The sequence below is a fragment of the Coenobita brevimanus genome, chromosome 92 (genome assembly GCF_032717465.1).
Source record: "Coenobita brevimanus isolate Jiangsu-jjx chromosome 92, ASM3271746v2, whole genome shotgun sequence".
Lineage (NCBI taxonomy): Eukaryota > Metazoa > Arthropoda > Malacostraca > Decapoda > Coenobitidae > Coenobita > Coenobita brevimanus.
In genome coordinates, this window is record NC_137045.1 from 13,438,253 (window position 1) to 13,460,444 (window position 22,192).

The following is a 22,192-nucleotide window of genomic DNA, read 5'->3' on the forward strand; positions in this document are numbered from 1 at the left end:
GCATTTCAGTCTCCTGGAAGTATCAGACTTTATATCTTTATTGTGCAAAGGTTTTAAGCTGGTTTCAGGTCCCTAAAATGGTTTTTAGGGGATTACAGGGGTAATTTGATACTGTATGGGCATTTTCTGGGGGGAGTGTCCAAAGTTCACGGAACCCCTCCATTCTCATGGACCTTTGTCCCCGTGAATATGAGCGTAGACCTGTACTCTGAAGGGTAAAATGGTTAGTACAGAAATGGAGAGGACTCTGCTTGAGTGTGGTACTATCGACACTTTTGTATGGGAGTAAAACGAAGGTAATCAGTAATCGAAAACTTTCTAGGTTAAAAGCTTTAGAAATGACCTCAAAACAACTTCAGACACAAGGAGGTTGGGTGAAATAAGTTACAGATAAATTTATGAACATTTTGGAATGGAGAAAAGGGAGATAGAAAAGATAAGTGGAATTCCTGAATGGAAAAAAAAAAAAAAAAGAGGCATCATCAGCATCAGTGTCATCCAGACCTTTTTTTTTTTCATTCAGGAAACCCACTTATCTTTTCTTCCATTATACATGGAGACGGTATGGACATGATCACAGAATACAGTTATACAGGCTGCCAAACAAAACTTGTAACAGTGAGACTGATGATAAGATATGAGAGCTTGAAAGTTGGATACATCAGAATTCTCACTGATGTAACTATTATTGTCCAGTGCTTTGTTCAGCATAAACCTGACACTGTTAGTTTTAATTACAATGAAAGATATCTCATTGACTGACTCACTTTATTACTTGGCATGCAGTTAGTTCTTCCACAATCATCTCTTTTTCATCTCGCTGGATCCTACCTCACCTCATCTTAGAAGGGAAAAAAGGTCAGGATGATACTTTAATAACTCTTGTAATAAGGATCTGATCTTCTCAGGAGCATGGGGAAGGCCTCATCTGCAAAGCACTATGGAGGTACTAGATCAAACCTGACCTCAACCACCTCCTTGGGTGATCTTCACTACCCAAAAGACAGACCAAGTCAACTTGGACACTCACAAAGAACTTCTTTATCTGTGGGAAACTTAGCTACATTCAATTTACCTGATGTCAAGGATAGAGCAACAAGTCCAATGTCTGCACCTGGTGACCATGAAGGTAAAACATCACGAATTAAGGGACTGTCATTAACACCAGTGAGGGAGCGCAAACCCAGACGTCCCCTTCTTAGCAACCACAGCATCGAGGAAGAGCAGGAAGAAGGAGATGGCAAGAGTGACACATGAGGTTGTGGCAGAGTTCTGCTCAGGTAGTTGTAAACTCTGCTTTTCATTAGCTTGGTCACCTTGATGACATACTTTTTCACTTTATTCCTGCTGCCTCCAGAAGAATGTATTCAGTTCACAGAGGATTGTGTGGTGAAGGCTTAATGAAGGTATTGTCTTACGATTATTATATATACTGTAATTATATAAAAAAGTACCGGTAACAAGAAGAAACTACTATATAGAATAAATTATCAAACTGAAGGGGTTAAATTCCCTCCCCATCACTGACTGGTAGTGCCAGTTTATTTACCCCTTCAGCTTTAGAATGTCAGTTTCATTCTAGTCTCACTACTGCTAGACATTTTTATTTTTCAGCTTAGGTGAGAACTCATGGTGAAGGCATTAATCATCTTATTATTTTTGCATTTTGGAAATGTAGTATCTAAACCAGATGGACCATGTTAGGAAACTGCACGCTGAAATTAAATAATGCACCCATTTCTTAATGTATCTTATATATGGTATATATTTCATATAATCAAAATAATACAGCAATCATGGTAACAATATACAGTATATTGCATTAAAGAAATACTAATGTAAACAAATATCTTAAAAAAAAAAATCAAGATATAAACTTATGATCAATCCTACTACCTGCAGAAGTAGAGTTTTGCTTACAACCAGGAAATTACTAAATATACACAGAACAGAGACAGATGGAAACTATTTTATACATTCATGTATAGAATATTAACAGAGCTAAAAGTTAATAAAAGGAAAATTTAGTAATACACAACACTTTTAAATTAGAGAGTTTAAACATCCGATATCACACAAACTGTTGGGCTGAAAATTAAAATTCTGATTTGAACTTTTATTATTCTTTAAAGTTATTTTTCACCAATCTTTTGTTTATCAGTCTGTGAGAAAGTTCCTTTTAGGTACCACTATTAGGTACCAGTAAGTTTCTCAGCCTACTGTCCAAGAGTATACCAGCCACTTACCAACCTCTTACATGAACTTTAAAACATTCTCTGTTTTACATTCAGACTGCTGACTTTCTCAAACAGTCCTCTCCAACGTAAGGCTAGTAACAATTCCCTGAATGTGTCTTGTAATTTGACTCCTGTTCTGCAGTGGACAATACTGATCCGGCTATTAACTTTTCCCTCAGACCTCCCCTTCTGAATCCAAGCCAGTGACCTCATCCTCATCACCACCCATGGCCCGCCAGAAGGCCACAGCCACCCTTTCAGCATAGTCTCGCCTCTGGTCAGGGGGAAGGCCAGCTGCTGTCCTCTTCAGGTGCTCAAAGTTGGAAAACAGATTGTCGAAGCTACCCAGCTCACCTCCCAGTGCAGAGGAGCCCAGCACACCCTCTGTTGTTTTTATAGAGACGATGTACATTAATAACATGTTCCGTTAGGTTTTACAAAACGTGTAAACTATACTCATTAACCCTTTTACTCTACAGTACTGTAATTATTATTTTTAAATTCTTTTATTTTTTTAATGGTTGCTATCTTTAGATGAGTTTAGTTAGGAGAGAGCTTTCAAACAAACAGGGGTTACATACAGCCTTCATTAATTCCTTCAATACGAGATGCCTTTCCTAAACTAAGTACAGTTGTCTGGAGGCAGCATGACTTAAACTGAATATTCATGGGCTGATGGGGGTTAATGATGATAGCAATGGCTTCCATTATTACCAGCAGTTCATAACTGACAAATTTCAAAATAGAAAAATTCACATTTTATTAAAGTTAACTTCTTAAACTGATGACATCTGTGTGCAGCCTTAATTCACCAATACTTTTCAACTGAACTTTGTTTCATCCATTTATTAAGCCTCCAACACACTTCCATGTGTCAGCTTTGGTCACCAAACGGCAGTTTTCCACACTGCTTAATCTCTAGCAGCCTCTGTCCCTTATCCCTGGGGTCACACTCTACGACCTCATTCCAAGTCTTTGTCCGGCAGCCTCTCACATTACCATCATCACACCTCTCACCTTCTGCACCCAGTTGCCATCCTCCATCCAAATAACGAAGGTAATAAGTAACGCTATATCTCACCCCTCCAGCAGGAAAAATAGCTCCTAAACTCAATAAACTTGTCTAGGGATAGCAAGAGTAACATCTTTATCTATCATCCAATTCTTTATTGCTCCAAAAGGGGCACAGAGACCTGAGCTAAGCTGCTTAGAGACAGTTAAGGTAAGGGTGACCTGTCACTCATCCCTGAATCCTATTACTGTATGTAAACAATACATGCCAGCCCTTCCTTAGATGTAAACTCTTATGGGCCATACCTGCTTAGAACATCTTAACCCACTGCCATCAGGCATCTATTTGATTATGTAGCTAGTTACTGCCCAGCTGTCTCCTGGGAAGCAGGAAACAACTGGCTTGTCATCCAGAGGAATTCCCCTGAAGGCAGCTCTACATCAAGTTAGTGGATGGTTGGCACCCTCATGTAACACAATGATGGGTAAAAAATAACTGGCATGAAACTTATCTGTAGCAAAGATGGATATTCCTTGGCAGCCGAGTGTCTTCCTGTGATTACATTCACTATGTGTGATATTTATGCACTAGTGATTAATTTTATATTTTCATGTAAATATATCCAAAGTAAATACTGAAGTGTAAGAATTCAAAAAGCAATATCTATTAGAAAGTTGAATGGGTGTGCATTAAAAATAGTATTTTAGTAGTCTCAGCTTCTCTGCTTCTCCTCGCAACAGTTACTTTGGTTTACAGTTCATATCATATCGTTTGTTTCATTTATAAAGGCTCCAACATGCCTGCATGCATCAGCCTTGGCCACCTAATGACGGATCTCCTTGCTGCCATAATAAGTGAAAACTTTCACTGAGCATTGTAGTCTGAATTGCTGTTTATCATATGAAAGGAGAAATCCAATATCATCTCTTCATTATTATTACCCATCCATCCATACAATTACAGTATCTATAATATTATATATCCTAATGTGTAGTTACAGTAGTACTGAATGTCAGATTGCATACTGTATATTCTGAAATACTGTATGTTCATGTAATCGCAATGGTCATTTACATCACAGGAGTTATTAGTAACTGTATTAGTTTTTTTTTAAAACTGTACAGTAACATGATAGACAAATATGATGTACAGAACTTCATTCTAATGTCATGTGTACTGTCTAAGATATAAGATGATATGTACAGTCCATGGACTTTTGGGGTGGTCAGGGCTCTTGTTAACTGCCGATGGTTGTGAGCCATTTGGCTCCTATGGTTTCAGATTTACGAGCCAAATAAATTGTTAGTAGCCAAACTGACTACGAGCCGAAATATTTTACTAACAATAAATATATTTATTCTTTTACACATTGTGATGATTAGAATCAAATAATGGGGTTTGTTGCTTGTGTACTGTTGATTACTGATGGTGGCCACAAGGTATATAACATGTAGCAAATACCTGAAGAAATAATTAAATAACAAAACTCCTTTTATTGCACAATGAAAATAAAAACATCTCCATTTTATCTAGAACAAAATAATGAACTACTGGCTAATACTACAAAGTAATTTGGAATTCTTATGGAATAGCATAACTAAAATAAGAAACTAAAACAAAACAAAATTATATTAAATACTGTAGGAATGAAATATCGCAGCATTTTATACCTAAACTAAGTATCTCAGAATAAAAAAAACTGACTGGATAAAAAATCTACTGTCTTCCCCATTTCATCTTGAACGAAATAATAATGACCACTGCTAATACTATATGTACAAAATACTTTGGAATTCTTATGCTACAGCAAAATTAAAATACAAAACTAAAACAAAAACAAAATAAATATCAATAAAATAATGAAATATCGTAGCATTATACCTAAACTAAATACAGTATGTAAAAAAAAAAAAAAAAAACAGACTACAGCCCGGAATCAGTTTGTTCACAGTTTATGTAAACACTCACCACTGCCACCACTGACACCATTTACATTAATTACATAATAAGAAATGATCAACATTAGGCAGTCAAATATAATTGTATTACCACTTTGTGTGACTGCTGATGACTGTATCAAACTGTGCATGATTGTGACATATATCGATAGGAAAATTCAAAAAAAAAAAAAAAAAAAAAAAAAAAAAAAAAACTTACTCAAACTTTCTTTCTTGAGCAAGCCTTAGCTTCTGTTTGTAAATAAACCATCTCGGGAACATTCGGGCTTTAGTTCGGGTATGCTCGGCAATGTTCGTCGTTCTATTTTTAAACATTCACAATAGCGACAAGGAAAGACTTAATAATCGATCACAACGTGCATTTTTGTTCATTTAAGTGAGATTTACTTATTTTGTAGTTTACTGGGTTTTGAAGTGGATGTATTTTCTCCTCGCCAAAAAGCGACTTGCATGTAAAATTTGTTTGCCAAAGGGAAAAAACACTCGCATTTGCGGGCTGTGGCTCGCCAAACAAGAGCCCTGGTGGTGGTGCAAACACAGTCCTTGCCCTTACATATCCTTCATCATAAGAGGTAAGAGAATTTAAGAACTCTTATAAAACTTATACGTCTTCTAGTAATGTACCAAAAAGGGTACTGAATTATGACTAAAAATATTTTAAGTCTCTACAGTAGTAAGTAAAAAACTTCTTTAACCGGAAAATTATATAATGTACAAAAAAATGAAGAGCCTTAAGTATGCCTGTATAAAGAGGATAGAGTGGGATGTTAGTAGTTGACCAGTGTTGACTTACTCTTTGACAGACAGCTATAACTGCTTTACAAAACTGACTTTGCTACTAATACATGCTTACTAAATGATGTGCAGAATGAAAAACTTTTGGGACTTTATACAAACCTTAAAGTGAAACCCATGATACAATCCTGTTTGACAAACTCTGTATAAGCTGTGCTTTTTACAATACAGTACAAATAAAAAAAGAAAACATTAATTTTTGTTTCAACTACAACTAATTTCTCCAGCAAAGTTCACAGTAAGTGCTGCAAGGCAGCTTGTGTTACTGTTGTAACAAATGAAGCTCTGGCCAGGTGTGGGAATCAACCTTATGACTGGCATACTGGTGGAAGGTATTAGAGTAAAACCTCATTATAAAGGACTAATAGGGGCCCAAGCCATTTTGAAAAAAGTGAAATTCCGATTAAAGCGACATCAGGACCTCCCCCTGTTGACCCGGACTTTTTCCGATATATCAGACATTAGTCCACATCGCACCAACAGTTTTTAAACTGTTTTCACTACCACTGCAATACTGTACTGTATTATACATTCACTACAATAATCAAATGGTATAATATATATAATAATTATGTACTGCACACTGATAGACATGTCTTTTATTTACCCTATTGTGGTGAAGATATTTGATGTGGTCAGGCAGTTCAGACTGCTTCTGGTTTTGTCGGACTTTTTCCGACATATAAGAATTTAGTCCGGCAGCTCCTCGATTCTGATAAAAGCAAAATCTGGTCTACTGAAGTCCGTTATATCAAGGTTTTACTGTACATTCAAATTAATAAGTGGAAGTTTCATCACTAGCAGCCCAGATTGTGTTCTAGGATCTGACCTAACAGTCTGACTAGATGACTCCTCAACATCTTCCATGGCTAGGGCGCTGTTCCCATTTAACCCCTAAAGGTTGGTCTCCTTTCTGGAATGTGTGTCATGGGGATGTCAGTCCCCATTCCAGAACGTTCAGATACTCTCATGTTTTCAGCTGCTGCTCTGCAATAAATAATCATAATTCTCCTTTCCTTCCTAACTCTTCTGTCTTTCTCTTTCATTCTTTCCTCTTCCTTCTGTCTACAGGTGACTCTACACTGAGTGACAAGCAAAATGGTTTCCTGTACACCAGGAAACCATTTACAATGTTAGGTGGTAACCATGCATCCATCCATCCATCATCAAATCCTACGTTGCCCCATGAGGAGCGTAGGAGCCCGGGGCTAGGGAAGCTGGTCCTGACATTTAAGATGAGAATGACCAGCCTCACTCATCCCTGAGTGGCATAATGTGAGCAATAAACCCCAACCAGCCCTTGGATATAAACCTACACAAGCCCAATCCGATTGGAGCACCTTGATTACCTACTGAAGCGTTATGAGGAACACACTGAGGTGGTTTGGCCATGTGGAGAGGATGGAGGGTCAAAGACTGACGAAGAGAGTGTATGTGAGTGAGGTGGAGGGGGAAGAGGGAGGGGGAGGCCGAGGATGAGATGGAGAGATGGGGTGGAGAGGTATATGAGAGAGGGGGGTGTGAGTTGGGAGCAGGGGAGTGAAATGGCGGGGGACAGGGCGACTTGGAGGCGATTTGTTTGTGGCCACCCCAAACGGGATTGAGGCGTCTGGCAATAGATAGATAGAGATAGTTTCCACTCAGTGTAGTAAATGTCCTCCTGGAGTACGGGAAACCATTTTGCTTGTCACTCAGTGCAGAGTCACCCACAGGCAGAAGAAAGAGGAAAGAATGAAGGAAAGAAAGACACACGAGGGAGTGTAAAGTCATCCGTAGGCAGAAGGACGAGGAAAGAATGAAGGAAAGAAAGACAGAAGAGGATGGAAGGAAAGAAGGATGGAGGAGAGGAAAGGGCAGACACCTGAGAGCAGCACCACACCGAGTGAGTAGATGGCAAGTGCCCCCACCTACCACCAACCATACAACCAAATTATGGCAACTGATGGTCAAGTGGGTAATTAAGATGCTCAATCGGACTGAGCCGGTGCAGATTTATATCTAGGGTGGTTGGGGTTTATTGCTCATGTAATGCCACTCAAGGATGAGTGAGGCTGGTCACTCTTATCTTAACCCCTTATGGGCGGGCAACATATCAATTATATGATCGTGTGGGGCGGCATATTTTTGGAAAAATAACGTATCAAGGAATAAGCCTAAACATGCATAAATCGATGAAAATGGATGAAAAACGAAGGCAAGAAGTGTTACATGCGTGGTAATATGTCTCTGCTGGCTGTGGGAGGAGGAAGGGAGGAGTGAGGGAGGAGTGTGGGCAAGCAGCTTATCACCAGGCGTGCCTGGGGCGAGGCTAGCAAACTATTCAGTCATTTGCTTTTTCTTCACCACTGAACGCTATATTTATCATTTATGCATTCTTTACACTATTCATTGTCTTCAAAATCTTATGTATGTGTTTTCTATTTTACTTGAACACTTATAACAATAAAACTTACGTACATATATACTATTTTACTTGAACGATTATAACACTGCAACTTATATACAGTATGTATATTCTACAGTGTTTTACTTGTTTCTAGGCATGGGAGAGTAGAGGGCAGGACAATAGGTGACAAGGATGCCTTATCACCCAATTTCCCTGATAAATTAGGACCGAAAATGGCCGGACGTTATGTAACGTCACCCGCCTCCTCACACATGGATGTTACGTACCGTCACCCGCCTGTTAGGGGTTAATGTCAGGGTCACTTTGCCTAGCCCGGGGCTCCTACCTCCTAATGAGGTAACACAGGATTAGATGATGAATGAATGAAAAAGGACATTGGAACATCACTCATTTTAAAGCTAGAGAGTTGTACTTTGCTAAGTATAAAGATTTTTATGATAGGTTTACTAGTTTTCATGGGAGAGATTTTTTTGAAAAATCACAAATTTTTTGTGAATAATTCCTGCTCCTGATTGATTTTTATAAAAAATGCCTGACTCCTAGGAGCTAATAATACTACCTGAATCCTCAACCTATTCAATCATCATCATCACCATCATCATCAGTATTACCATAATCATCATCATCATCATCATCATGACTTCTTTTTACCACCTAAGGATGGGATGAGGCTGGTTTAAAAAAAAATGAATAAATAAAAAATAAATGGCATGGCTATCAACGGGTCACTCTCATTCACTCTTCATTCAGGTCCCTGAAATCCTGACTTCACTTAAGTAACACCGACTTAAAACAACAAACACGGAGACAGAATTCTGGGCAATGAAAGGGGATGTATAAAAGTGTGAATACTATAAAAAGCATGCTCAGTGAAAACAACAATTCTACAACAACACTAACCTAACTCTGGGTTGTTGCAAATGCCATTCCGTGCAATACCAGTGTCAGTGACCGATGTGCTCTGATCTTCATTCACTGTTAGGTCAGCTAGTCGGGAATATAACACCTCTTCCGTTTCGGCATTGCTTTGGTCATCGGCTGTGGCTACTGACTGGAGAACTGCACCCAATCTACTGCCCTGGCTGTCTGAGGGAAAAAACATCCATGGAAATCAATGAAATCTTTATATGAATCCTTTAAAATATTAAATTTGAGAAAATAGGGTAAACAAAGCCTAACCTCACTGATCATTTCATAATTTTATTCATAATTAACATTATCATCATCATGTGGGATAATGAGCAATGAAAATTTTAAGAGTTGCACCCTGCATGCTAATGTAAAATACAGTATGAAAGAATTCTCAGTAGTACATATCTGTTAGCTATCCAGTAATGTGCATACATTTTTTTTTTTTTTAATTCTATTTATCAAATATCTGCTACCAACAATATTTCTGGTCATCATCATCGTTATCACTCAGTTTTTAACCCTTTCATACATGGACTCCAATCAAGTCATTAAATACCATCCTTTACAACGCACCATGATGCACATCATGTCAAACAAAGGAGGACACAAGATTCCCGCCGATGTGTGTCATATTTTCTTTTTTCTTTTTTTTTTCCCAATTCGTGTCATGGCGCACTTTACAGGATGTCAAACAATCTAACGACTCAAACCAACCGTGCATGAGAGGGTTAAAAGAAGTATCACTAGCTATCGCACATCTGTCACCCAATAATGTGCATCTAATGTTTCTATCACCATAATCATAAATCAATTTCTCGATACAGCAACATCCAGAAATATATAATGGAATACCATACACCAATGGAAATCAATAAACAGGGTGCCTGGTGAGATGACCCATACATGATGCATCCTCCACTGTTCTTTATTTTTACTCCTTATATCAGCTGATTCAAATGATATTTCCTTAGCCTGAAATATAATTCACTGTGGGGTTCATGAATAAAACGTATAGTTCACTGTACTGTAGGGTTCATGAATCCTTACAGCTTCAGAACCAGTGAACACTGCTGGATCATGACCCTGTGATTTGGAACTTATATTGGTATGTATTTGTGATCTACTCATGAGTTTTTCAAGTGTTTCAAGATGCTGAAAGGACCTGGCAAAAATATCTGTTTTTCTGCATGTGAAAAATGACGAGCACCTTAATCATGTACCATATGGTAAACAAAATTTTGCTGAATGGTTAGATTAACCTAGGCTGGGTGACTGTGTTCAATATAACGACAGATTCAAGTTAAGGTTTAGCTAACTAGCATAGTCATATCAGACTAAATTTTATAATCTTATATATTTTCATCATGTGACTGGTAAAACACAACATACTTTAATTCTGGCAACCACCAATTTTATTCAGCTAACAGAGTTAGCTATATAATTTTGAAAAGCTTAATCTTTAAGAACTACAGGAAGGATGTAACATTTTAAGATTCTATTGTGGCTTTGCCAGAGGAAGTAAAGTTTAACTGTGGTTATGAAGAAAATCCAGAATTAAACAAACAGATAAGCCTAGGTACCAAAACAGCAAAATCCAGTAAACCTGATCTCAAAACTAATTGTGCACTAACCTTTCATTGTCAAGTTGGACCAGGTGTGGGCATGCAGGGCTTGACGAATGCGCTTGAAACCAAAGCTTTCAGGAAAATCATCTTCCTCGTCTGAATACTCTGGTTCAGTGGAACGAGGATGAAGCTCTACCAACTCCCAACCATTTGTGATGCACCACTGCTGAGCTGAAAAAAAGATCTGGTCAATCTTTCACAGAAACGTCAGCTATTTGTATTGCCTCATGTTTTTTCTGGTATTTTTAGCCCGTTTATTCAGTTTTAACCTCCATCTCTATCAAAACCTGATAATTTCTGAGTAACCTTTCTTTGTTTTTCCTTGCTTTGCCCTGCCCTCACTTGCTGAAGCTAACCTAACCTAACCTCACCTTACCTAATTTACCTGACCTGTATGTAACCTCCATCCTCTCCTCCCTCACTGCACTGCTCCAACAATTAATGGGCAATATGTCAATAGATGTTCACTCAGCACAACTGATATTTATTTTTAAGCATATTTCACTAAGAATTAAAACTTAGTACAATATCAGATATATTGCCTGGTATAAGAAACCTCTTGATTCCATACTGTATGAAAGTATAAATTCACTGAATGTCTGATATCAGAAGTCCCCCAAATGCAACATAAACACTGAATCAAATTGTCACTTTTATATACTTCTTTTAACCCAAGAATGTGTTTTTTTTTTTTTTTAAATTCTTCCTACAATCTTCTTCAGTCCTAGTATTCAAGGATTTAATTAATGCCATATCTAATCCCTCCAGTTTGACAAATATCTCCTAAACTATAGAAAAATTCTGTAGTGGCTGCATAAGTAAGTGAAATACTGTACTGTATGTCACAGTATTGAAGAGTTCATGTCATCCTTCACTGTTATCATCATCCCAGCTTCTTTTCACATCTAAGAATGGGGTAACGTCAACCACATTATTTGTTTGCTTAATTACAGAATGGGACTGTTAGCAATACAATGTACTAGATAAGATTTGCAAAATTAACCTGTACTTGTTTGGTGCTCACTGTTTGCCTGTACAGGTATTTCATAAGCTTACCTAATTTGGTGTTTTTCATGGTCTTCATGTTCTTTTAGTCATTCATATACTGATGTTTTAATGTAGCTAGTTACTCTTCTGATCTGACTGAATAAATTGGCAATTTGTTCATATTTAATACCTGTCTATGACTTCAACTAGGTTTCCTTTAAATGTAGCCCTTAAAAATTTTTTGTACTGAATTCTGTTTTCACTGAGTTAAAAAAACTGAGTGTTGCCACTCTATTCAGTAGCCTAACCATGTAAAAGGTTTCCAACATATGTTTGCACCTTACTTCTTTTTTCTCTTATGCTTTAAGATCCAGAGTCCTTTGTCAATCTTCGTATATTAATGGCTCTGGTTCTGGGACTAGAATACTGGTTATCCTTCACAGGTTGCTTTCTTTCTTCAGTACTGGATGTGTGCTATTTCTTCAATGTCTTTCTTTAAAAATGGAAACTATGATTGTACTGCAAAATACTGGAATAATCTCTTTTTACAATACAGTACAGTATTAACCCCTACAGCTTTACAATATACTGTACAAGGTACAGGTATTTTATCATAGTTAACGGCACATTATTAAGCTATCGAAAGTTCCATCAAACTAGCAGCTATGTACGATGATTTTATTCGGCTTAGGAGACACCTTTTAGGTCGAGGAGGTTGTGTAGGATATCGCAGGTGTTAGTCAAAAAAATGGAGATAGCAGGAATATTCTGAATCCCCCCTGAAAAAATAATAATAATAAATAAATAAACTTAAATATAAATACAACTAAAGTCTGCAGAGTGGGTTCTTTCATGCTAATGTGCATTAATAAAGCAATGGAAATATGATAACATATATAATGGGACATACCTCAGGTGTTAGTTGGTTCAACTGTCCCAACTTTACCAGTATGAAAATAAGTATGTGATAGGGCTAATAAAATGACATGTAATGTCAACATGGAAATTTCAAGCATATATTTATGCTCAAGCATACCAGTATCCTGCACTAGCTACTTGTAACAAAAATCGAACATGAGTAATCATCATTATAAGTAAAAGATGTGTTCTGACAGTTCCATAATAGCAGCCTTTCCATATAACAGGTGATGTGAACTTGTGGAAACTAGCAAATTAGCTTTAAAGGTAGCCATGGAATTAAAATGTCATTTTTCTGTGCAGTAATTAATCTACTGTGGACTTAATACAAAAAAGAATGTTAAAAAAAGAAAAAAGTCAACTTTTATGATGAGGGTTTACTGTAAGTGATCTTGCATTACAATAACCCACCTGTTAATCTTGATAATCTTTTGTCACTGTCATCAGAGGAGCAACTATCACAGACTAGCAGCTGTACTTCTGGCTCAAAATCTCCAATCTTCTCCACCAGTTCATTCAATGTGTTTAAAACATCAGTCTGTAATAGGGATGAACACTCATAGAGTAACCACAATACAGTGCTGTGTTTCCAGGATTTTCTTGATAAAGCTACATGCAGTTAAACACTTAATGCAAAAATGCAAGAGAAAAATCCCTACTTAAAATGAGAAGGATCAGGAATGGGAAATGAATGATAAATCACTGATGGAAAGAAACTTGATGGAACCGATATGAGTACAGTATGGTACTATGATCAATTCTGTAGAGATATATTCAGGATTCTCTCGTTATGGATTTTTAAAATATACAAAAGAGATTAGATATTCATATTTATCTTTCACCTGTAAACTTAAATAAATAATAATTAATGATAATTAATGATAGACTACGTGTGTGTGGATGAGCGAATGAGAAGACAAGTGTTGGATGCAAGGGTGTGGAGAGGGTGGGGGAATGGAGTCTCGGACCATCACTTAGTGATGGCCAAGGTAGAGCTGCAAAGAAAGTGGTTGAGGAGACGAAGGGGAAGACAGGAGGAAGCAGCTCCTGTGAGAAGAGTGGAGAATTTGCAAGATAGTGAGAAAAGGACAGAGTATAAGAGCATAGTGGAAGAAAGATTGGGAAGGTATGAGCTAGAGCAGATGGAAGGGGTGGAAGACGTATGTAAGATATTCACGGAAGAGATAAGCGCAGCGTGTGAGGCGGTTTGTGGAGTGAGGAGGAGATGCAAGGGTGTGCAAGGGACAGCATGGTGGAATGATGAGGTGAAATGAGCTGTGGAACAAAAGAAGAAGGCATATGGTGAATGGTTGGCGAGTAGAGGTAGGGGAGAAGATGAGAGAGAGAAGAGAGAGGTATATGTGAGCAGGAGAAGGGAGGTTAGAGACTGGTGAAGGAGAGTAAGAAGAAAGTGGATGAAGAGTTTGGGAGGAATCTGAGTGTGAAATGGAGGGAGAGTAAGAAATTGTTTTGGAAGGAGGTAAAGAAAATAAGGCAGTGTGAAAGGGGAAATAGTAGGGGAGTGAAAGATAGGAATAATAGATTGTTGGTGGAGAAGAGAGAGAAATTGAGGAGATGGAAGGAGCACTTTGAGGATTTGTTGAATGTAGAGAGTGAGAGCAGTGTGAGTATAAGTGGTTGGGGAATGGCTGGGAGAAGAAGAGATGAGAGGAGGGAGGAAGAGATCAGTAGGTCGGAAGTAGTGGAAGCGATGAAGAAGATTAAGCTGGGAAAGGCTCCAGGAATTGATGGAGTGTGTGGTGAAATGCTTAGGTATGGGGGTGAGATTGTTGTGGAGTGGATATGGAAGTTGTGTAGATTGGCTTGGGAAGAGGGAAGGGTTCCAGAGGACTGGAAATCAGGTATAATTGTTCCTCTGTACAAAGGAAAAGGGGAGAGAGAAGTATGTGGTAACCATAGGGGTATTTGCCTTCTTAGTGTGACTGGTAAAATATATGGTAGAATACTCATTGATAGGGTTAGGCATATGATAGAGGAGCTAGTTGGAGAAGAACAAGGGGGATTTAGGAAGGGAAAAGGGTGTGTAGATCAGATATTTGTTCTAAGATGTTTAGTGGAGAAGTATCTAGAGAAGGGAAGGAAAGTGTATGCTGCCTTCATGGACTTGGAGAAAGCTTATGACAGAATAGACAGGCAAGGTATGTGGAAGGTATTAAGAATATATGGAGTGGAGGGGAAATTGTTGAGTGCTGTGAAGAGTATGTACGAGGGAGCTAGGGCTACGGTGCGAGTGGATGGTGAGCTGAGTGAGTTCTTTGATCTCAATGTGGGACTGAAACAGGGGTGTGTGATGTCTCCATGGCTGTTTAATATATATATGGATGGGGTTGTAAAGGAGGTGCAAGGTAGGGCAGTGGATGTGGGGGTGGCCCTAATGAATGAGGGTGAGATTTGGAAGCTTCCGGTGTTGCTGTTTGCTGATGATACAGTATTGTTGAGTGAAGATGAATGGGAGTTGCAAGGTTTGGTGAATGAATTTGGGACAGTGTGTAGGAGGAGGAAGCTGAAAGTTAATGTAAACAAAAGTAAAGTTATGGTGTTTGAGAGGAATGAAGTCACAGAGTGTGCAGTGAGGTTGGATGGTGAGGATATGGAGAATGTGAGTGCATTCAAGTACTTGGGTAGTGTGATGAGTAAGGATGGAACTTTGGGGGATGAAGTACGTGAAAGGGTACAGCAGGGAAGAAAGGTTGTTGGTACACTGAAAGCAGTGATGAGAAATAGGGAGGTGAGTATGGAAGTTAAGAAGTCACTGCATGATGGTATTGTGATCCCTACCCTGACGTATGTAAGCGAGGTGTGACCTTGCAAGAGGGGAACAAGTCAAGAGTGAGAGCAGTGGAAATGAGTTACTTGAGAGGAGCATGTGGAGTGACGTGGAGGGACAGGTTGACGAATGAAGAAGTGAAGGAACGTTGTGGGGTAGATGTGGATGTGGTTGAAAAGATTAGGAGAAATACACTGAGGTGGTTTGGACATGTGGAGAGAATGGAGAATGAAAGACTGACTAAGAGGGTGTACGTTGGTGAGGTGGAGGGAGGGAGAGGGAGGGGTAGACCGAGGATGAGGTGGAGGGATGGAGTTGAGAGGTATATGAGGGAGGGGGGGGTGAGTTGGGGGGAGGGGAGTCAAATGGTGGGTGACAGAGTGACTTGGAGGCGTTTTGTCTGCGGCCACCCTTTGCGGGATTAGGGCGTCGGGCTATAGATAGATAGTATTTTGTCAGTTTGCGTAATGCACTAAAAACATATTACTGTACTATACCAATATTACAAATCCCAGATGGAGCAAAACCTTTTAAAAAAATATACAAAAACCTTACTTTAATTTCTGACAACGAAGATATAATCTGGAATACCTCGTGCACCACGTCTCATATACTGTACTGCATACTCGTAATAGCCTATACCAAACAATACTTTCAGTTACCGTAATATTTACCCTGGTAGTATCACAGTAGATCAAAAGAGCCTCTCCATTGGTTTGTACCCATGATCGATTGTCCCCAAGAGATTCCACTAATGCAATTTGCACTGATGCTGTGTAGTACTTGTTCTCCACCTCCCACACCCAACATGCAATGCCACCTGGTTCTGTTGTGGGTGCTGGTACACTTTCGGCTTCCAGTATACCTGAAATATACAAAACAGAGATATCAGATGAAGTCATGAATAAAGTACAGAATATGAAACACAGTCTGTTGTAAACTGGCATAACAAAGCCTCATAATGTATATCCTATAAAGTCCATCTATCTATTCCTAGACGCCTATCCCATAAGGGGTGGTACTGGGAACAAACAAACTGCCTCCATGTCGCCCTATCCCCTGCCATTTCACTGCCCTGTTCCCATCTCACACCCCACTCTCTCATATACGGTACTGTACCTCTCTATTCCATCCCTCCATCTCATCCTTGGCCTCCCCCTCTCTTTCCCCCCATCCACCTCACTCACATACACTCTCCTCGTCAGTCTATCGCTCTCCATCCTCTCCACATGGCCAAACCGCCTCAATGTGTTTCTCCTAACGCTTCCTATCACATCCACATCCACACCACAGTGCTCCTTCACTTCCTCATTTGTCAGTCTGTCTCTCCATGTGGCTCCACATGCTCCTCTTGACTTGAGTCACTCCAATGAGGTCCAAGCTTCACTTCCAAATGTTACAGTTGGTATCACAATAATGTCATGTAGTAACTTTTTCAAATCCATGCTCACTTCTCTGTTTCTTATCGCTGCTTTCAAAGAACAAGCAACCTTTCTTCCTTGTTGTACCCTTTCAAGCACTTCACCCTCTAAACTTCCTCCTTACTCATCACACTACCCAAGTACTTAAACACACTCACATTTTCCATTTCCTCTTCATCCAACTTCACTGTACTGTACATTCAATGACTTCATTTCTCTTGAAGACCATACCTTTACTCTTCCCTACATTCACCTTCAGAGTCCGTTTCTTACACACTCTCCCAAACTCATTCACCATGCCTTGCAGCTCCCCTTCGTCTTCACTTAACAACACAGTATCATCTGCAAACAACAGTACAGGGACTTTCCACACATTGCCCTCTCTCATTAGGGCCACTCCAACATCCACTGCCCTACCCTGTATCTCTTTTATAACCCCATCCATATACAGACTGAACAACCATGGAGACATGACACATCCCTATTTCAATCCAACCTTCAAAGAGAAAAATTCACTCAGTTCACTGTCCACACGCACTGCAGCCTTAGCACTTTCATATATACTCTTCACGGCATTCAACAATTTCCCATTAACTCCTTATATATATATTATTAATACTTTCCACAGTCCTTGTCTATCTACCCTGTCATATGCTTTCTCCAAATCCATGAAGGCAACATACAACTTCTTACCCTTCTCTAGAAAGTTTTCCACTAAAGCCCTAAGAATAAATATCTGACCTATACAACCTCTTTCCTTCCTAAAACCTTCCTGTTCTTCTCCAACTAATGCCTCTGTTATTTCCCTAACTCTGTCAGTAAGTACCGGTATCCTACTATATACGGTACTTTTCCTATTACACTAAGAAGACAAATGCCCGCATGATTACCACACACTTCTTTTTCCCCTTTTCCTTTGTACAGGGGAATAATTATACCTGACTACCAATCCTCCAGGACTTTACCATCCTCCCAGGCCTATCTGCACATATTCCACATCCATTCTACTACTATCTCTCCCCCATGCTTCAGCATTTCACCACACACTTCATCAATTCCTGGGGCTTTCCCCATTTTGATTTTCTTCATTGCTTCCACAACTTCCATCCTACTGATTTCTTCCTCTCTTCTCACATCCTTCCTTCTCCCAGCCACTTATACTCGCATTACTTTCATTCTCTATGTTCAACAATTCCTTAAAGTGTTCTCTCCATCTGGTCACTTTTTCTCCCCTTTCCACTAGTAATCTACCATTTTTATATTTCACTCCTCGACTAGCTTCCTTAACACCCTGTCTAACTCTCTTTACTTCTTTCTAGAACATTTTCTTACATTCCCTCCTCTTTATATTCAAATTCCTTCCAAATTCCTTATCCACTCTCTTCTTACTCTCTCTTACTGATCTTTTCACCTCTCTTCCTCTTTACATATAACTCTCTCTTCTGTCTCTCAACTTCCACCACATGCCTGTTTCTCATCCACTCACTATATGCTTTCTTCTTTTGTGCCACAGCCTGTCTCACCTCTTCATTCCACCATGCTGTTCCTTGCACCCCCTTTCATCTTTTCACCCCACACACCATCTCACATGCTGCACAGATCTCTTCTGTGAATATCTTGCACACACCTTTCAATTCCCCCATCTGCTTCAAATCATATTAACCCAATCGCTCCTCCTCTTCTCCCTCATATTCTGCCTTTTTTCCATCCTCTTGTAACCTTTCCACCCTCCTTCTAAGAACTACTTCCTCCTGTCCTTCCCTTCTTCTATTCCTCCACTTCATTTCAACTTTGCCTTTCACCACCACCAAGTGGTGATCAGAAAGTCCACTCCCCTAACGTCTGTATGCTCTTCCATCCATTACACACCCTCTCATTCTATCATCCACAAACATATAATCAAGCAATGCCTTCCATTCATTAAGTTCTCCATCCACCCTTCTCATCACTTGCCACATATAAGGTACCTGTGGATCATTTTGTGTCTGAAGAGGATATTGGGTATCACCAGCCCCCTCCCAGCACAAATGTCCTCTAGAGCACTGCCATTCTCATCCACTTCTGCAGGCACACCCCATTCACCAACTGTTCCATCCACCTTCACTTTTTCCTACTTTTCCATTCATATCTCCAATCAAAAACACTCTCTCACTCCTCTCAAACTTTTCTATGTATGCTTCCACGTATGTCCAGAGCTCTTCTTTCACTCTGCCAGCACGATCTTGCATCAGCGCACAGGCTACACACACACACACACACACACACACACACACACACACACACACACACACACACACATGCACACACACACACACACACACACACACACACACATTTGTAGTCCAACTTTCAATCTTACTCACATAATTCTTGAACCAACTGATCCATACTTTCTTATATTCTCTTTCCATCTCCTGCACACAATACTGTACACACTCCTTTTGCCATCTCATTCTCACCCACTCCTGCACCTAGGGGGCCTATACCTCATCCATACTCCCATTCCCTCATACTCTCACCTCTCCATTTAGTTTCAGTTAATCCACATGCATCCACTTTTGCACCCTCAAGCACCTGAACAATCGCTCTCTTTCACCTCGTCATTTGCATCCCTTACATTCTCTCTCTCTTTCACCTCATCATTTGCATCCCTTACATTCCATGTCGCAATCCATATCATGTCCTTAGTCATCACCTGTTGATCAGTCCTGGTCCGAGGCTTCTTGTTCATACTTTTTGTTAGTTGTTTTCTGGGAAGGGCACAAACCCCTCCGCCAACCTACTTGTTGTTACGTAGGGAACACATGTTAGTCAGTTATAAGGTTACCACCCAGCAATGTAAATGATTTCCTGATTTACAGTACCATAAAATAAAGCTGTGTTATCGGGTATTGTGACCCCCCTCTTTCTCTCTGATCTTCAAATCCTTATGACTGAGCAGAAGTTCAGACTGGTCATACGTCAAGCCCAAGTTCCATAAATTGCAAGAGGAACAAATACCCAGCATCATATTTGAATGAATCCACTTAAGAACCATTACAAAAATCTAGGTTTCATATCCAAAATGAATCAGATCTAAAGCAGCAAATTTACCCATACATTAACTTTCTGTAGCAATCTCATGACACTATAAATACCCCACTGGCAATAAATACAGATCACATATAAATGAGGAGCCATAAGAAAAAAAAAAGAAAAAGACTTCAAAGCTTAGTCATCCTTATGGAACTTTTATAATGCTACAAAATGCAAATGAGCATCTATTACACAACTCAGCTATAACAGCACTGAGGATGCATGGAGATTACCTTACATCAGACATATGTGCACAATTGCAACCCCCAAATGCACAACACTCCTGCACATCTGACAACTCAAGATATCTTATTTCTGACAAAGGTTGTCATTTAGAACTTTAACACATTACATATCCATGAAACATCTCTGCACAGAACCTAACGTCTGTCATTTTCCAATACAATACCACTTTGTAGTTAACTGTGCAAGTACATGGTATAACCAAACCTGCAACAATAAAAAACGTCGAACTCCTACTAACATATCCAAATTTTACGGTACCAGTAAGATTTTTTTTACTGCATTGTCGCAACGTTGCTTCTTAAAAAAACTCACGTTGCAAAAAAATATATTCTCACTGAACACTGTATAAAGAAATAGCACGCTCTAACGTTATATTAATGGATCTCCCAAACCTTTCACTATGTCAGTGCCATCAACTCCTTCTGTAGTCAGAATCACAAGGCTGGGTTTCGCAGTCATTCTGTGGTTTCTCTTGAAGTTGTATTAGTGTCAGAATGACAAGCCTTCTCTCTCATCAGCTTTGTAATCAACTTCCTTTACTATTGTAGTTCCTCTGAAGGCGATCCAACAGCTGACACTCTCCACGTCAAACAGTAAACACAAGATGACCAAGCTCGGGTTTCGTAATATTTTGACTACTTTTACATGTCAGCACTAATGCCCCCCTCAAATACTTAACAATCATACATTTCTTCTTCCTCTTGTTTTTCTTCTAAAACACAATAAATTCACGTCAACTACCTTTGCCTTTCTTCATTAACAAATTAGTTGAGCCGTAAATGAATTCTCCCAATTTTCTATTTACTTCTCCCTACTTCGGCACAGTAATGTTCTTTGTGCGTTCTACTTGGCTCGTGTTCTTAACTTCTCTGTTGATCTTTATTGGAAAGGTAGTTTGATGTACACCAATTGTTATCGTATTAATAAGGTAAGGTAAACGTTCTGTCTGTTTTTGTTGATTCACCCCCCCCCACCCTTATTTCTGTTACCGTTTTTAGCGTATCCCAACAAGTTTCGGTATATGTAGTCCAGGTTTTACTTTAAGCAGTAGAAAGTCCACTTTATTACTCCAGTTTGTTTTCTGTATTGTTTTTATTATTTTCCTGGTGTTAAAGACTTGTTCTCTATTGAATTTTTCCCCCTTGTTATCATGTTCCTTGCCAACGCGGACTTCGTAAAACTTACTCTAATCGTGGTTAAGGTAGTTAGGTTAAAGTGTGAGGTCAGGAAGGGGTACTAAAGGCGACCGTGTTGGAAGTGTTCTCCAGTGTACTTGAACAGTTGATACAGCGAAAGGATCATGGGAAAAAACAATGGGGTGCTTTCAAAGCTAGTATTCCGCTAGATGGCTCCACTGTTGCAGTAAACACATTCCCCGCACTGTTTAAAAAGCATATTTTTCTTTGTTAAATATCTATACTGTTGTGTGAAAATGTGGATCATGGTAATGTCATATGCCGAAATATAAGTAATACAAATAGAACATGTATATATAACGTATCGTGAAGTGTTTATATTTATCATAAACGGAAATTAAAATATCACTGATGGCATGTGATGGCAACCCGTCCTTCCAGTGACCCTATATTATTTAATTTCTGCTACATTTAGTGCAAATTTGGTTCTTAATACATTGTCTGTTCAGACTGTAAAGTACGCCTAGTGGGTATCTAGACTCATCCAGTTTCTATGTGGGCAGAAATTTAATGTTGAGTAAATACTGGCATTCAACATTTTGCTCGCTTCCTTCACGCATGCGCACCACAAGACAGTCCCGTGTTTAAGTTTTTTCACGAGGGATGTCAAGTTTC

At 39.2% G+C, this 22,192-nt stretch overlaps 2 protein-coding genes across 2 annotated transcripts in view; one reads left to right on the forward strand and one right to left on the reverse strand.

The window, feature by feature from the left end:
• Positions 1–1,131, forward strand: part of LOC145412089 (uncharacterized) — a gene marked incomplete at its 3' end in the record, with an annotated part of 88,186 nt that extends 87,055 nt beyond the window's left edge. The window contains exon 39 of the mRNA XM_080282005.1: positions 909–1,131. Coding sequence (XP_080138131.1) covers positions 909–1,131 — 223 coding nt within the window. The remainder of the gene's footprint in view (positions 1–908) is intronic.
• Positions 1,132–1,740: 609 nt separating this feature from the next.
• On the reverse strand, positions 1,741–20,921 carry LOC145412210 (alpha- and gamma-adaptin-binding protein p34-like). The gene is made up of 6 exons (XM_080282137.1): positions 20,774–20,921; positions 16,314–16,504; positions 13,263–13,389; positions 10,953–11,117; positions 9,310–9,495; positions 1,741–2,621 (listed from the first exon to the last, which is right to left on the reverse strand). The coding sequence occupies exons 1-6, from the start codon at positions 20,838–20,840 to the stop codon at positions 2,413–2,415; spliced, it is 945 nt and encodes a 314-aa protein (XP_080138263.1). The 5' UTR covers positions 20,841–20,921; the 3' UTR covers positions 1,741–2,412.
• Positions 20,922–22,192: the final 1,271 nt, after the last annotated feature.